The 18,039-nt window shown below is 35.7% G+C and overlaps 1 protein-coding gene across 1 annotated transcript in view; it reads right to left on the bottom strand.

Moving 5' to 3' along the window:
- DENND4A (DENN/MADD domain containing 4A) overlaps positions 1-18,039 on the bottom strand; it is a 38,557-nt gene that overhangs the window by 6,480 nt on the left and 14,038 nt on the right. Inside the window, exons 10-21 of the mRNA XM_009572278.1 lie at positions 17,019-17,119; positions 14,850-15,068; positions 14,467-14,612; positions 9,296-9,429; positions 8,282-8,417; positions 7,461-7,667; positions 7,228-7,356; positions 6,809-6,953; positions 4,570-4,689; positions 2,850-2,990; positions 2,670-2,678; positions 825-1,915 (exon numbers count right to left, since the gene is read on the bottom strand). Of these exons, the coding sequence (XP_009570573.1) occupies positions 825-1,915; positions 2,670-2,678; positions 2,850-2,990; positions 4,570-4,689; positions 6,809-6,953; positions 7,228-7,356; positions 7,461-7,667; positions 8,282-8,417; positions 9,296-9,429; positions 14,467-14,612; positions 14,850-15,068; positions 17,019-17,119 (2,578 nt within the window). The remainder of the gene's footprint in view (positions 1-824; positions 1,916-2,669; positions 2,679-2,849; positions 2,991-4,569; positions 4,690-6,808; positions 6,954-7,227; positions 7,357-7,460; positions 7,668-8,281; positions 8,418-9,295; positions 9,430-14,466; positions 14,613-14,849; positions 15,069-17,018; positions 17,120-18,039) is intronic.

Here is an 18,039-nt window from a genome sequence, read left to right as displayed (position 1 = left end):
GACATTAACTTCCCTCCTTGAAAAGTCACTCAGCTCAGATCTGTATTCAGAACAAATGTAAACAAGGTGAGTTTCTCTCAGGGTTAAATAGCTACATGAGGATTCTTTTTAAGAGATTCTCCGAATAAAAAGATCTAAATGAAAACTTAAACATTTTCATCCTATAACTTTTTCTCATCACTGCTATAGAAGTTATTAGCAGCTGTAGGAATGCATTAGGATAGGCAAGGCATCACTGATACTTCAGTTAATTAGTCTGAGATTGCTTTTCAGCACATTAAGACAATACACCAACAGCAACCTGCGTCTATTTTCATTCCCAAGGACTGGGAATAAAATGAATTTTGGTTTGAGTTGGTAGCAGCAAAGAACTTTCTAAACAAATTACCTCAGTTCAAAATTAGTTCAAGTTAAAGCACGTTGGTAATCAATACAAGCAGATTTCCCTTTTTTTTCATAAAAGCTGTAAAGAATTAAAACTATTATTGCTTATTTAAGTATTTTTTTTTTAGGTAAATAAGGGAAGGGATAGCAGTCTTCTCTGCCCTGTCAACACACTACAGTATACTTAAGTTTTCCCATTAAATATACTCTGAACCCATGCTAGACTGAAATTTTGTTTGATTCAGGACAATAAAACTAGGGTCCTGGAAATTGAAACATGATTAAAACAAATTACTGCACATAGTCTACCATGATGCATGTCATTCAAATAGGATTCATCACATAGGAGTCAGTGATTAAACCTTTACAAAGCTTCTTCCTTAATTTATAGGAACCTAGGTTTTGGGGGCGGAGGGGGGAAAGCAATTATAAAAAATTACCTTTGAGGATGCAGCGTACATTGTAAATTTTGAGTACCACTTGCTAGCTTTCTCTGCAACCCCTTTTCCAGCAGAAAACATGCTGCTTTTTAGAACATCAAACTTAGGTGTTAACAGCGTATCCAAGTTGAATGATGGTGAAGACACAAGCGTTAATGCATTAGTTGCATCCTGTGGCTGTTCCTTTGCTGGACTGTTTGGGGAATAAGCTGGGGAGGACCAAAGCCTGTCTCGCCTTTCTTCATTTTTTGCGTGATAACTCTTGGATTTCGTAAGACTGGATGGCCTTGGGGAGTTTGGGGGAAGGCTGGACCTCCTACAAGGTTGGATTACTGTTGGGCTCTTTTTATTAGCATTTCTGTCATCATGGGGTTTTTGCAATTCAATGCTTGGGGCACGACTTGACAAAGGGCTGCTCATGTTGTTCATGTACATGACTATTTCTTCAGCTAAATCTCGCCTTGCAGATGGAGTAGAAACACTTCTATCATCATCATCGTCCTCATCCTCTTTCTGCTGTTCTGTCTCGGCAACCAGCAAGGACAGTGGATCAAATCCAGTTTCAACATCCGTCTTTTCAACTGGCTTTACTGGAAAGCTGCTCTTTCTTTGCAGCCTTCTGGATTTTTCACTGGAGGTTTTCACTGCTGTTGACGTTTCAGGTTCTGCATCCAAGTCTTCCAGATCAAAGATAACAGGAGACTCTGTTTTATCTGTAAAACTGCAATCAAAAGCTGCATCTTCATCACTGGATTCTTTCTCCAGGCTTTCTCTCTTAGATCCTAAAGAGGAAGTTCTGATATTAAGAGTTTTTGGCCTTATGCTTTTCTGTAATGCACTAGATAGGATTTTGGCATCAGCTCCTAGTTTTTCAACAATTTCTCCAGGGTTTGCTTCCTGATTTATTCTATTTATCATGAGTCCCACTAAGCCATCTCCACTCAGGTTACGGTTCCTGCTTTCCCACGGTATCTCCCTTAAGTCAGGTTCTACTGCGCTTTTATGTCTCTTTCTTAAGGATTTACTTTCTGTAACTTCTGCTTCACTGGCATCCTCAAAAGATGATGTAAACAGCAATCCTACAGAACTCTCTGAAAAACAGATGAAACAAGGTGCTTTATTTCTTGCTATGCAAGAAAACTAACTGAATTACAAAAGAACACAAATTTGTCTCATCTTTCAAACAGTTGACAACACTAAGAGATGGAGTTCACTATGTATTGTGCTAGTGATTGAAAAGTTGAGTTGACCATGGTCATCACTTTTAGGAAGGGTCAGATGATAAAACATTTAAAAGGGAGTCAAATCATACAACTCAAGAGTACTTTGAAAGACACCATCAAGAAGAATCTCAGATGTATTTAGTTTCCCCTTTTGGAGACATACTCCATTAAGAGATTTGAAAGCTAGGGACAGCAAAGGTATCTAGGAAATGGCAAAAAAAGCAACACTTTCTAACCTGATGAATTAGAAATAGAGCCAACAAAAGTCATTATTGTCAGAGAAATTTCCATTGTTTTGCCAGAGCATAAAGATACAGACTTTAAAGTATAATATTACAGTATTTCAAGCACAGCTGACAGTATTATAATAACCAGATTTGACATTACTAAAGAATTGTGAAAATGCCTGAAAGTTTCTTTTAACTGCACTGCATAGAAACCTCTTGTCCATCCTGAAAGAATTTATTAGTTGTTGGAGGTTATAAGAAAAAAAAACAAGACCTGGGATTTTGTAAGCAGATGTTAATTACAGCCAAAAAAAAAAAAAGGCAAACAAGAAAAAAATCTGGAAATGCAGAATATTCAGATGCATCTCCCTGACATAGCATGTGCAGACTCTAACCTAAACTCACTTCCACAAAGTTGCTCCAACAAATTTCATTGGCCACTGCCATTACAGCAATAAAACACTAAGTTTTGTGGACAACAGAACTCAGGCACACTACTTAGAGCTCCTGTTAGAAATGGAATATATACAGACAAAACTGCACAAGAATCAAAATGTATTTTCTCTTCCACTCACCCGTGCTAGCTTCTGCTACGGTATTGTCAACTGTACTATTGAGTCGCACTATGCTAGAAGCGGCTTTGGCATTACTTGAGTTCTGATAATTTAATTTAGGTAGGCAGTCACCACTCCCTTTTGCGCTCTCCACTTCGGACACTGTATATAAAAAAGGACAGACAGTTCTTTAGAATCAAAGCAACTTAATTTAAATCTCAAGTTTCCATTACCTATTAGATGCTTTATGCAGGATTAAGTGACAGCATGTTGTACATATCCCATGATGCATAGGCTGATATCTACTTGGGCAGAGGTTTTCAAGCTGGAACAACTGAACTATGAATATTTAATTCTTGGCATTACTTTTATAACTGAAAGTTCCATAAGCTTCTGTACACAGAATCCAAGAAACCAGTACTTGCATATAAAAATTTGTGGTGGTTGTGGAGACTAAGAGCACCCTGTTCACTTGCAAAGGATAGGCATAAGAGTATTTTCTCCTGCCTTTGCAAGAGCTCAGGGCCAATGAGCCTATCTTCGTACAGATCTCATTACTCCTATGACGATGACTACACAAGAGAAATGAAGCAAGTGTTGCAGTATTTATATTCACCTCCTTTAGATATGAAAGACAAATTCTGTTGTCAGGTGGCTACCCAAAATAGGCAATTACTTCTCTACAGGAATTCAAGCAACTTAATATTCTCAAGCAGTATTCAAAAGTGCAAAACATTTTCAGCATATAATATTACTACAGAGAGCCACAAATTTGTCTTAATTATGGCAAAAAATAATACAAGCTTTCAGCACAATTCACATTTTCGGTGTCTTCAAAAGTTTCATTAAACCTAAATAACCTGCCTGCCATCTTACAGGTATGTTCATATGACCATGGGTAACACTTACACAAATTTTCAAGCAAACTGAAGAAAAAATACTAATGCTAGAAGGAAGACTGTGGTGAAAAGACGACACTGAAGTAACTTTTCTGGTTCATATTATCTCATACTTTTACATCACTTCCACTTGACAAGGGGATAGTTAAACAGTAGGGGAAAGCACACTGAAAAATTTAAATAATGATATTATTAGGAGAACGTTTATTATGAAGAGCATTTTCAATGAATGTATATGGGAATCTATAGTACTTATACATTTTTACTACACAATCTGATCTGCTATCTGCTTGCATAAAGTCTATGCTGCTCAACTGCAGTTAAAGGAATCATGAGCAGCAGATGTAAAACCTGAAGAAAAAACAAAGGTCCGCAGCAAATCCAAAGCCCTTCTCATTTCTGATGCATCTCCAGATTTTGAGAATTCCAGGGAGCTGAGTAATTTAGACCTCTCTCACAGACCTGCAAAAATTCAGCTGTTCTCCTCTCACGGGATTTATAAAGAAAACAGGCTGGTAGAAGAGGCTTTCCTGTAGATTATACCTATAAAGCAATTTCATTTTTTTAAAAGACAAAAACATTAAGCTGTAATTATCATTAAGCCTTTACATTACCATTATCACTTATTTGAAACAGAGGAGGGAAAAAAAGAACTGTAATTTTGAAAGTTAAGCCATTAGACATCCAGAAAATTACACTGAGAGAAATGAACTTAAGGCATGGGTATAAACTGGCATTATCACATACACTCACTGTAAAGAAATCAGCTGCCCCACTTAGCTTTTGCTGAAATCCCTATTTATCCACAATGAACTAAATATCTGTATTCAGAAGATACATACGAGAACTGGAGTCACTCTCTCTCTTATCCTCTTTTTGTTCTTGTATATCTTGAAGACAAGTTTTCCCTTGCCTGGCTTCTTCTTTGAATGATGTGTTATTGCCAAAGTCTGAAAGTCCCCCTATCATATCAGGGCAATGACAGAATGGTATTTAATAGCATGACATTGTTAAACAGAATAAATTGAATATCCACAGTAATTCAAAGGCCTCTTATCAAGTACATTCAATTAACAGTGAACATTTTACCACAAAAAAGTGAGAAAAATTATTGGCTTACTTTTACAGTACAAACATTGAAGCAATGCTCAATAGGATGAAATTAAAGGGGTAATTTGCAACGTTGCTTTTTAAATACTATACTAAAGCACTGCTTGTCTTTGATTCTGTTGCCTGGTCTATTTGATCAAAATGTCACATCTTTTCAAGAACTCTAAGAAGCATCTAGACATGGTTTCATTTTAGCGTAGTTTGTTTCTCAGAGTTAATGCATATAGTTGTCATGGTTTTACTCTAGAAAGTAAAAAAATTGAAACAATGCAGCAGCAACCATGAGTTTGTTTGCACAATAAGATTAAAATAAAAATAACAAACACCACCCAAAAAAACCCCTGCAAACATTCAAGCCACTATCTGGTCATTCTTAAGACAAAACACTGCTCCCAGTGTAACTAGTATAGTTTGATTGATTGATTTCAAGAGCCAAATTTACTTAATACTAACATGGTTGTTCCTCGCCCAGGTTGTTATAAAGCACCAAAATAAAGCAAATTAACAAAGCAGATAAGAAAGTTTCTGTTCACTATAAATACTAAGTGAGCACTTCAAGTCACACACATTCCACATCCTTTGTCTAGGTCAACCTGAAGTCTTCAGCAGTCCCACACCATCTTTAGGGGATTTACTCTCATACAGTTTAGGAGACAACAGTAAGCACCTGTCCAGGATCAAGAGGGTACAACATGGCTGAAAGCCAGCTTCTTTCCCTCTTTTCCCCAAAGATGCTGCACTGAATGTCTACAGAGAGGGTAAAAACCTTCTTGCTATTGTAAAGATAACAAAATATTCTGGAATTTATGGAAAAGCTTTTGGGATTGCCTGAAGAGTCAGCATCCATTCTAGCTATGTGCTTTCATGCAAAGAAATCTCGAAAAATCAGATGATGTCAAAAGCAAATACCATTAATTATATAAAGGACCATTAATAATATCATTAACTAGTAAAGGACTAAATACAATTCCTTAGTTTACATGGTCTGAATTGCAACCAACATCACTAAACTCTTACTCAGTGCTTTGCACAGATGGGATTCAAAAAAGTAGTTGATCAGGAAGGTCAGCTTCATGAAGAACAGGCAGAAATAAAGTAAATTTGTTCAAGGTAATCCAGAAGGCTAGTGATAGAGCCAGAAGTAGGACTGCAGTCTCCCACGTCTAGGAGAAATACTCTAGCCACAAGGCCATCATATCTATTCTATTTGTCTGGGCAAAGATTTATTTGTACATATTTGGAATCACAGAATAGTCCTGGTTGGAAGGGACCTTGAAAGATGATTCAGATGATCTTCATAGATTTATACATGTATATTGCCAAGGTCTTCCAAGGTCAACTACAACTAAGCTGACTAGTATTGCTGGTGCTTTAAAATGTTCTATCTTGCTTTACTAGTAGTAGTTATAAATACTGTGAAAAGTAGTACCTATGAAAAATACAAACTACAGGTAAATCACCAGCATGGTAATATAGCCATTTGAACATCACATAAATCTTTACTGGAAAGAAAAGGAAAGAAAACCAAAGTTTACAGCCTCAAATATTGTACTTATAGTCTAGATAAAAATAAATATGATCATTTCAGTTGGTACGCAGCACCTGCAAACAGTACTACAAACTCATGGACTAGTTCTAGTTGCCTCTTAACTAACATGCAAAAACGGAAAACAAAAAAAAGGCAAGGCTGGACAGAAGTTCTGCCAGTTATGAGACTGGCTGTTGTATGAACTACGATACTTATCAAATTGATTTCAGGTTCATATTTTGTCTCCATGGAGATCTGATACAATAAATAAAGAGCAGACTATTTTGGATTCAAAGACAAAAAAAAAAGCTGTTTTTTAAAAATTATGGAAGAACTTTTTTCCCCCTGTAATGGTTTTATCATCAAATTCACAACAGAAAGCTTTTTGAAATAATTTTCTTATCAGCATGAAAATAAAGAAGAAAAGGATGTGAATACTCTACCAGGAATGGCTGTATGTGAGGTGCTTGCTGGTAGCTTTTTCAATGCTTTTTTAAACTGTGCTATTCCTAGAACAACGTTTCGTATTTTCATCCACAGGAAGTAGCCACCTCGATTGCTTGAAGGCCAGGTACTTTCCAAAACAGCCTATTTTGGAAATATCAAAGTCAAATAAGTCATCTTAAGGAACAGTCAGGTGTGAAATCATTAACTTAAATTTCAAACTGGGTTACATTGGCAGTTATAAAGTAGACTTCTAAACCTACAAAACCGAAGAAAACACAATTATTCAGTCTTGTATTTCTTCCAGTTACTAGAAATGACAGAATTACATCTGAACTGCTCCCTTATTTTGCTTGCTTCTATTTGCCTGGATAAAAATGCATTTTTTTTCCCCCCTCCTCTTTCAAACAATACTTACCTTATTGTAGTAGCCGTAAGTAATGGCATTAGGGTCAACACCAGCTTTCTGCATTTCAAAAAGCACTCTCACTGCTAGCACAGGCTGACCATACTGTCCACACAGTTGCATGAGTACTCGGTAGCATACCTGAAAATACACACAAGTTAGTATTGCGCTTCTATAGTCAAACACGTACTCCATTCAATAAAACCCACCGGCTGTTTCTGGAATTCGGTGGTGACTTATTTTACCTCATCAGGTGGATCTATTTTTTTGGTGTGCATTTTTTGTAGCACATCATATGCAGTTCTCAGAGCCCTGACTTTTGAATGGCACACTTTCACATACGCAGGAAGGCAGATAAACCAAAGACCATAGCAGTGACGTAACAAACACCTGGACCACATCTGTGGTATGGATGAGTACTTCTTAGCAATTTTATGTGCAGATTTAATTTCCTGTAAAGAATCATAAAGATTATTTGTGTATATTTACATACACGTTACACAAACCTACATGTTAAAAAGTGAACATTATTATTATACCTACAGAAACTGCAACATTAATATGAAAAACATACTCAAAGTGGGAAAGAAAATGAAAGCAGAGCAAGTGATACCGAAAACAGTTGCTGTGCAATATTCCCCTCCTAAAAACTTGCATTTCTTTAAATTCATGTCTATTACTTTTGGTCTGCATTTTTTGTAAGAAACATTTGAAAGTTAGAGTCCCCTTTAAAGCCCTGGACAGTGAAAAGCAATCAAAAAGCGGATGTGGAAACCCAACAGTTTATGCTCATGGATAACAGTGTTAAGAACACGGAAGGTACAGGGACAGCACAGCAAATGACAATCTGTGTACAGGGGCCCTATACGATACAGTGTAGGCAAGAAGCACAGGTAAACACCCAAAGAATAATTAGCATAGCTACCCTATAGTCACTGTATCAGTGAAGAACCACTAGTTAGGCTGCAGCCACTGCCAGAGTCAGTCTTTATAGCCAAACTCAAGATGAAGGCAGCAAGCTGTCACTTTCCAAAGCACCCCACACTACAAGAATACCTGCAAGTACCTGTTTAGTTCTTCTGAACATTGGCGATGGGCTGTTGGGACTACTGGCTTTTGAGGACAGTTTGTTATTTGGTGCTGTGAGAAATCCTTGAGGTCGCTCAAACAAATCTAGTTTTAATACTGGAAATCCATTATAGCTGTAAAAGAAATGCGTCACTTAACTCCGTGAGGCAGCTCCAAAGTAAACCCGTCACATTATAGCAAATGAAATCAATTACACAGTTGCACTAGAAGCTACACAGGAAATAGAAAACACAGAAGTAAACCTTTAAAGACACCATTGACAAAGTGGTTTACTAGTCCATCTACATGATTTCATAAGCCTGCACAGTCTCTTAACCTGTTATTTCAGTGTAAGCAACTTAAATTGATAAATACGTTTGCTTTCACAGCATTTTCTTTAATTAACGTGTCAAATGCATTGGTATTGATTCTAGTTAATAAAAAAAAAAATCTGTGTGGCTTAGTCCCTAGTGAGCATCACATGACAGAGGTTTATAAAAATCAATATGAACAATATCAAACTATCTAAAAGATTAAATTAGATGAGTTTTAAAAATGTTTCTCAGAATTAATGAAGAAACCAATAGATAAACTCATTTGACATAATTACTAAATTAGTAACACCAGTTTTCAGTGATCCTTTGAAATGTACTCTCTCTGTCCGAAGAGTATCTGCAGCTTGTATCGTTATTACTAGTAGCAGCAGGCCAACAGACTGGGTCCATTAATTTCAATTTTAACCTTAAAAAGCGTCAACAGCTAGCACAATGGAATATGAACACACAGCCAACTTTATTAAGTATTATTGCTTCTGTGTGTAACACACACAAAATCACTAAAACTTCAGAAGAGCTGGCACACTAGGCATTTTACATACACATTTTTACTTGAGCAACATAAAGGGACAGGAAAAAAATCTGTACTTTGTGGCAATCACAAGAACCTAGAAACTAAACTCTACAAGGGCAGCTGTTAGGATTTTGGCTAGCATCCTACCATGTCCTTAGGTTACCTGTATTGTAGAGGGTGCTCTTCACCATTTGGCAGATGAGGGATCTCAGGTGGTGTTATAAAAACTGTATGCTCACTCTTGTATGACTCATCCAGCTCTATAAGTCGTGTTTCCCCAGTTTTGTCCATATCTACCTGGAGAAGTTATGTTAAAAGAAAAAGTAGTTACTAGTGTTACTGTATTTTCTGCCGTTAAAGCTATATGGTCAAGCAGGGCAAAGTCTATATCAGCATCAAAGGATTGCATCTTAAAACTAAGGATGCCTTGCAAAGCTATAATGAGAATAGCAAGTGTTGCATCATTTTTGTAAACTTTACACCAACACAATGATCGATGTTTAACGATATACTCTGAATTGACTGTTTTCAGTTAAATATTGTAAGTAGTTGTACAAAGAGGTTAATCTTTCTGAATACAACCATTTCTGGAACTATGTTTCCAACTGCAGCAGTAACTTGAAATTTATTTTTAAATATAAAAATGAGAGCTATCTTTTTTCCTCTATTTTAACCACTGAAAACAATAACAAACTTTATCCAATTGTCTGATGTATACAGAATCTACAAACAACACTATCTAGCAATTTCAGTCACTTACATAGTCATTAAGGTCATGCTAGTTTGCAGAGATTACAGAAATACACATGCATTCAAAGAGATAATGGAATAAAAACGTGTGACCTCTACTAAAATTAAAAGGGGATAGAAGTAGCTTTGTTTTTCTAAAAAAACAGTAACCTGAAAGGTAAAGAGCAGCTTCATGATTTTTTTCTCTTTCAGATAAGGCAACAGTGGTATGTGTGAAAATACAGCACATATTGGGTGGTCCTGTCCTGTCACAGCTAGGACAGAAATTCAGTTCATGGCTAACAAAGGCAACTTGTAATAATACTACAACTAAGCATAAATTATGGCTGCACCTGTTTTGTTTTGTTTTCAGCTTTGTAACTGGCAATTTGACCACAAATCTTTGCTTTGTTAGCCTGGCTGTGCAGAGAGGAGGAGAAATTTGCACTTCCCAAATTAATGCCCCTGCTTTAAAGACAGCAGCAGAGACATACTCCAAGGCTCCAGGCAAATTTGAAAGCATCAAACTGCAGGATCAAGTGGGAGAAAAAACTGTCCAACAATTTTACTGAAAGAATTTCATTCCATTGCTTGAGACAAAAATAAAAAACCAAAGCAAAACTTAGTTCCCCAAAATCTTGTTTGGGGTGGCCATGAACTGTTTCCCTTTGAGAAAAAGAACAGACAAGCCTTTAACAGTATTACAAGCTTCCTACTGCTACTGTTGACATTACAGAAACCACTAGGAACAGAGCAAGTATAACATGTATTACATTCCACCAGAGAGCCTTTACTTAATATTTCTACTGGTATTTGTATTGCTTTGTCTCTGATCTTCTGTCACCAATTGTGTCTCCTCCAACACCTCATAAGTGCTGTTTCCACTTGTGGGATGAGACGTGTCTCCATCTCGAAGTTTTGGCACTATCAAAAACTATTTACTTTGTAGCGCACAGAACGTGCTTTTTATTCACATATTGATAGCCCCAGTGTTCAGCTCAAATACTGTCACAGTTTACACTTATAGCCATTATTTAAATGGTTTAAATGGCAGCCAAATTACAGCCAAATGGTACATTATTCCAAAGAAGTGAATAAGTAACCTGTGGAACTCAAGGATGCACATTCTTCATGCCTTAAGAGTTTAGCAACAGAGAATTAATGTACAAAAAGAAGCATATTCCACAGTTCTTCCCTTCCAGTGAGCTGGAAATATATCAAGTAGCTTCAGTAGAATTCTTGAATATTTAAAATTTGATAAACATACAAAAAAGTGTTCTTAATTACACATTTTACTGCATGAGACAGATGGAACATATTAGCAAATCGAACCAGCCAAGTAGCAAGAACATATGGCTCCTGAAAAGTAGAAATAAACGAACCCTTACTTGGCAATTTAAATACTTCTAAGGATGTAAAAACCCCACAGTTACAAGTTTCACCAGTGAAATACAATAAAGCCAGTAGCTTAAATATGTATAGAATTGAGATAATTTTTAATTCCTGGAAAAATGAAAACTTGTGAGACAATTACACCATATCTTTCAGTAGACAAAATGGGTAATCAATTACAATCTCTGCTGCTGCTGTCTAGGATAAAATAACATGTAGAAGAGATTACTCTTCAGCTTAATCTAAGTCCTGCCTCAAGTAATTTATAAGAATAGTTTATATTTCATAGACAACTAATTTCATAGTACATAAAATTTGTCTCAACCCAGTGGCTTATAACTACCCATAAGAAAGTGTTCTATCACCTTTCAAACCATGACATGACTCTTTCATGCATACCCTTTCAGGTACTAGTTCACCTAGTAAAAGACATTAATACAGAAATAAATATTCACTTTATTGGAATCATTCAAATTTGGTATCTGGTCAAAGTAGAGCATCTTGGCTAAAGCTCTAGTTCGTACAGCAGTCCTTGGTATACTTCAGTATTTTGACTTTGTATGTTACTGTTAAGCATAGTATCAGAAATAAGAGAAATCAATAAAGAGAAGCAGGAAAGAGAAGATGAGGCAAATATATCATTGTTCAAGAAATCCTACATGGGAACGCACTCCCTCATGTCAATGAAAACCTAGTTTCACTATCAATTCTAAAGCCATGGCAAATCTTAAACACATAGTAATTCCAGTGCCTCACTTTCCCCACAATTATCACTGGCATAGAAGTAGTTGTCCAATTAATAAAACTGAATGAAATCCTCACTGACAGAAATAGAAGTTGGAGAAGTACAAGTGTTTTCTTGTACTTGTACTTTTCTTGTAAAATTTATTCTCATGGCACTGTCATGAGCATTTTTTTTTTTTTTTTTTTTTTTAAAGTGGAAAGAAGCTGCCCACGGCATCAACTAGCAAAATAACCGGAACAGTCAGTGCTTCAGATGTACGAGTCGCTACTTAACCTTTTACAAGAGGTGAAAGCTCTAACAGCTCCACAGATTATGTGCAGTCTCACAGTGGCATCACCAACCTGAGTATTACTTTTTCAGAAGAATTGTTTTAATTCCCAGGCAAGATAACTTTAGCTAGAGCATCAACTTCAGCACCCTCAAACCATTCTATAAAATGAAATATAACAGATAGAATTTGACACTTACATAGTCATCACATTCTGAATAAAAATCCTATTTAACATTAGTCAGAGAACTAACCTGCAACACAATGGAAACTAAGTACTGCTCAATAGCGTTTAGTCACTGAGGTATGTATATTCCTGTCTACGAGACCTCCCATTTTTAAACACTAACTGGCATACAGCAAAACAAGCGCTACATGTTGAAGGCTTTTTAACTGAACTATAGGATAATTGAGTGAACATTACAGAAATGTTTGTAATAAAATCAATTTACAACCCATGAATATCTGCAACTCATGCTGTAGGACTGTGAAGCACGCTTTTGAGAACTACTAATAAAATATTGAGACTAGCAAAAGCTATAAAGAGCACTAAATACCATTAGACCATGGTTTTGTATTTCTCTCAAACTTAAACCTCACTGCTTTCAGATTTGTTTTCAAAACAACTCCTTTTAGCTCTTCTGCACTTTCATAGCAGAAATAGCCATAAATAGAAACTGTAAATAGCAGTTTTCATAGTCTTCGGTATTAATTTCTGTGGAATGAACAGTAGGTGACCTAGTTTACAGGAAATTCTAGACAACTGTGCATTAAACATCAGTGTCGCCAAATAAGAGTGTTACAGGTAGCCAGTAAGATAAGAAATTCCACACCAACTTGTCATAATATTCATAAAAATTTCTTTCATGTTACAATAGAAGCAAACAGGGATATAAGATTGTGGGTTTCAGTTCAGTTCTTCTGAAAACAAAAACTAATGCGAAAAAAATTTCAAGCAGCCTCAAAACACTTTTGTAGACTCTCTTTGGAAATACAATGAATTTTCAAAAGCTAATCTACCTGTACTTTTTAGAAAATTAGTTCTTCACAGTGCTCAACACTACTAATGTGGACCTTTCTTATAAATATCTTGGATTTTCAAAAATCTGAGTGATACTTCCATGGAAGACGAAAAAAGAAATCCACTTTGAACTGGGAAATCCAACATTCTGTGACCTCCAGTCCAGCAGAAGCTCTACACTTATTTCAAGAAAAACACCAATTGTGATCATGTTGCGCTTTCACACTCCTTGTCACATAATCCTTAACAATTGCCTTTCCTTCTCATTACAAATGAGAGAATAGCATAGCAACACATGGCAAGGTATTCCTTTACTGCAACACAAACACGACAGTAGAGTAACAGAACCTACAAAAAATTTCAGCTTACGCAAAGCTTATATGTGACACACCATAATAAATCTTGCTTACTTTAAGAAACGCATACATTTCATATCCATCAATATTTGATAACAAGGTCATTAGAAAATACTCTTATCCAAGAGAAGAGTATCAACACAAGCACTGTATTCAAGATATTTACATCAGCAAGCTGGTTTTGAATTGGGGGAAGCAAGTGACAGCAGCATGAATGAAAGGAGAATTGATAAGAGATTCATTTTAATTATTTACTTTTAGCACAAGCCTTCTAAAAGTTCTCTAAGAGTAACTAGAGAATTACTATTAGAAAGAACTGGCCAGCACATTGTTTAAAAAAAAAAAGGTCAAGGAGCCTTCTGTTTATAATAATTAAAAAATAGTGAGACTGCCTTATATCTTCTAGTGTGCTGTTTATTAACCCCATTCCTAAATGGTTGCATGAAATATTACACAATCTATAAAAGTGCATATAGTTTTATCTAAGGAATATAATTCTCTGATAAAGAAGCTCAAAGTTGCTACTTTACAGTCAGAGTATTACACTTCTTACCATGGGCCAGTATTTCAGAAGCTTACATAGATGTGAAAATTAGCACTTCTAATTGGTTCTCATTATAGTTACATTTTCAAGAATTTGAAGCAGAAAATAAAACAAAGCCCAACAAAAAAGGAAAATGGAAGGCTCCAGTGACTAGAAAAAAGGAAGTAAAAGAAAAACAGAAATAAACTCACACTTCAAATATATTCTGCTTGTACTATATCAGATAATGTAAGCAACAGCAGAAGTTAAAAAACTATATGCATATGAAGACACGCTTACTTTATCCACGCAGTCATCAAAAAATGCAAGGCTTGCGTCCTTATCACTGACAAAAGAACATTCTTCAATGAAGCGAATAAACATTTGAGTTTTGGTCATCAGTGTGTAGAACTTCTGATGTGAACGATCTCGACTTTTGAGGAAACCTATAAAGTGAAACCAGAAGCATGTAAGAATGCCTAAAAAAAAACCCCTCACCAAATATCATCATATATTCTACTAACAAGCAATAGCCCTTCTGTAATCTTTGCCACTACCACGTAATTTTTTTCTGCTCTTACCATCATTCACAACACTAACGCTGCAAATGTTTTTACTCTTTAAATAAGAGAGAATCTAAACTAGTAAATTAATATACATAAAACAGGTTTATGACTCTTCACCTTGTAGTTCAAAGAGAGAACTTGCATCTGTGGCTGTTTCAGAGGGTGCCTCTGTTATTGGCCTGAGATAAGATCTGTAACCTTTTAGTATTGAGGCCATAAAACACAGGAATGCTTCTTGGATCTCCAAATCTAACAGATGCAATTTCTTCCCAGAATTAAAATCGTAGTCATTCATTGCTAATTCCATTAATGCATCTTCTCTTGGTCTCTGTTGCACTGTGAACAAAAACAACATTATAACGTTTCACGTTATCTTTTTTCCCAATATTGGTAAAAAAAAAAATTCTCTTTATCCTACTAGATTCACTGATTACTGAGCTCCATTAAGTTTGGAACAGATTAAAATATATGCGATTAAATTCAATCATGACATGTGACAATGGATTCAGCTTGACCCTATACAACTCCTGTATCTCTGGACAATACCAAAAGCACAATACATTTACCTTTTCAGCACATTAGTTACTACAGCAACAGAGAGAACCAGTATGGACAGAGCTGAAAAAAAACCCTCAAATAAAGCTGTTCATAAAAACATGTGAAAATTTATACAAGAGCTGATTAAAGAAGCATATTTTAGGGACAAACACATAGATGGGATGTGTGTATTACTTTTTTTTTCTTTTACAGTGCCTTTCATTTAAAAGTGTTCCCAAAAAGCAGACTATACATATTAAGTACCTATATACACAGAAAAATACCACTCAGATGCAAAGTGGAGCCATCACAACACAAAACCCTGATACAAAGAGAAAGCAGGCATTTTTTTAAAAAAGATTTAGCAAAATCTCTATTCTTAAAGTAGATACTCATATCAACACTTTAAAGCCATCAGAATTCTAGCTAAGACTTCACTGCTACACACACAAAATATGGTAACGTTCTAATAATGTCTCAAAAAAGTGAAAGGATGGTTTCATTACTGTCTTTCCACATACTATGTATAACCAACCTTATACTGATATCATATTAAATTCTTATTACAGAGTAAATTGCTTAAAGATCAGTACCACTGTATTTTTATAGAGTATAGAGAACATACAGTTTAACAATTTTTCCTGAAGAAATCCTCACAGTAAAATATATCACAATCTTGAAGCAACAGACAATTTTTATCACCTATACACATTTTTATGCAGCACACACCAATAAATTTCTGTTTCTGTACATTCTAATTGGGACACAATTAAATTCTAGTAACCTCAATAGCCAAGAAGGTGTAAACAGCCTTTAAAAAAAAAGAGTGCCCTAAATCCAGGTGACAATTACAAAGATCTCGTGCAATATGCTTTCCAGGTATGTATTTCTCAAACACGTAATGTTGATCAACCCCATCCTTTTCATACTCTGATTTAAGTCTTAACCACTTGCTGTCTCTGCCACAGCAACTTGATTTTACAATTGCATTACTGCTCCTTAAAGCTCCCTCCAATGTCTATGGAAATCATCTTCTAAGCAGACAGGTAATGTCAGAGTGCTGACGGACTTCCTTGCCACTTCACAAAGCCTGTTTAGCTATGATGCCCAAGCACATCAGCTGGCCTTGACAACATTTATATTTCCAAATGTTTTGTTGTAAAGAATTTCACTAACATCATCTCTATCCATTTTTCTGCTCTCTCACATCAGTATACCTTGCTCTGCAATATTTGAGGATTCTATCAACAACCAGTTTTTCCTTAGAAATGTCCAGTAATTTGCTATACATTTAAAAACCCAGTGTTTATAAAACATTTGTTATTTCCATCTTAAAATTTTAGGTAAAGTACTACCAGCTTGAGTGCCAAATTTATCTCAATTGTCAAGACATCAGCAGACTTGAGCAGGCTTTGAAGACAAAACAAAGGTCTTTATTTGGTCCTGGCCTACTTTTTGCTTTACTATTCCCTTCTTATAAAAGCTCTGCATTTTTTTTGGTACAAGGATAACATCAATAAAGGGATATCTATTGAGCACCACCTTACATATATTGAAGACTCCTCCACCCCAAAAGCCCCTAAATGGGTTCTAATCTCTGGACTTAAAGCACAGATTTTTCCCATTCTGTACGAAAACATTGTGTTTAGTGTAACAGGTGACTTAAGAACATATTTAATTAGCTGTATTTATCCGTTAATGTGGCACACTATATCCAGTGTAAATCTTACTATGTACTTTCCCACTCACATTCTGCCAGTTGCTGATATAAATTACTTAAAGTGTTCATCAGATTTTTACAAGGTTTCTTTGGTAAGATCTTCCATGCAATAGCTTTCTTATCTCCAGTTCTGGAAGGGGGGGAAAAAAAAAAAGTGTGAGTATACACTGGAATACATCTGTATATAGGACTGTATTCAGAGGATTTTTCTATTCTACCAGAGAAATGGGAGAACATACACAATTTGCTCCATTAAAACAGGACTGAGAAGGATTGAAAACCAACCAACAAAGTCAAACTTAATTTACTATATGGAGATTTGATCACAGCCATCCAACCAATGCCCCATATTTCAGGATGATGATTATGCAGCCACACTCTTCAGCACTGAAATCAACCCACTTAGAACTCATGAAAGATGGATTAATAGTATTAAGCATCTGCCATTGCACAAGCAACCACCACACATGCTATGTTCTCAGCTGTAATTACTTAAACTAGGATGGAGGTAATGACTAGAATGCTCACAGTAAAAATCAATTTGATATGATAACCGCTTTGTGTTTACTGCGTATAGATTTGGACTTAGCTATATCACTACCATGATGAAAAAAAACTACAACATTCTTTGTCAACAGAGGGCACCAGCAAGCCTCAAGACCCCATCAGTCCCAAAGCTGCAAAAATTGTAAGCATTTGTTTGACACTTTTTTCCATACAATGAAACACTATTAATCTGTACTAAGAAAATGCATACAAAATCAGCTAAAAGTAGAATGAAAACAGAAATAACTGGGAATAAATTATTTTCCATTAATGAATGTGTAACTAATTAGATGATTACCAGAAGAAATGCACAAGCATGTTCCTTTTAACCAAAAAGTAAGAAAACCAAAACCGAAGTTATCGCAGCCTAGTTTGAACTAGTTCCTACAAACTTCAGAGCAGAATTGCTAGACAAACTTGGTACCAACATAAAATCCTTACAAAAATTTCTATTTACAAATACTTAATATATGCAACCTTCTCTAAATCCACACACAACTACTG

Source organism: Fulmarus glacialis, unplaced genomic scaffold, assembly GCF_000690835.1.
Source record: "Fulmarus glacialis isolate BGI_N327 unplaced genomic scaffold, ASM69083v1 scaffold41372, whole genome shotgun sequence".
NCBI lineage: Eukaryota > Metazoa > Chordata > Aves > Procellariiformes > Procellariidae > Fulmarus > Fulmarus glacialis.
Note: the sequence above shows the minus strand (reverse complement) of the source record. Positions and strands in the feature narration are given on the sequence as shown.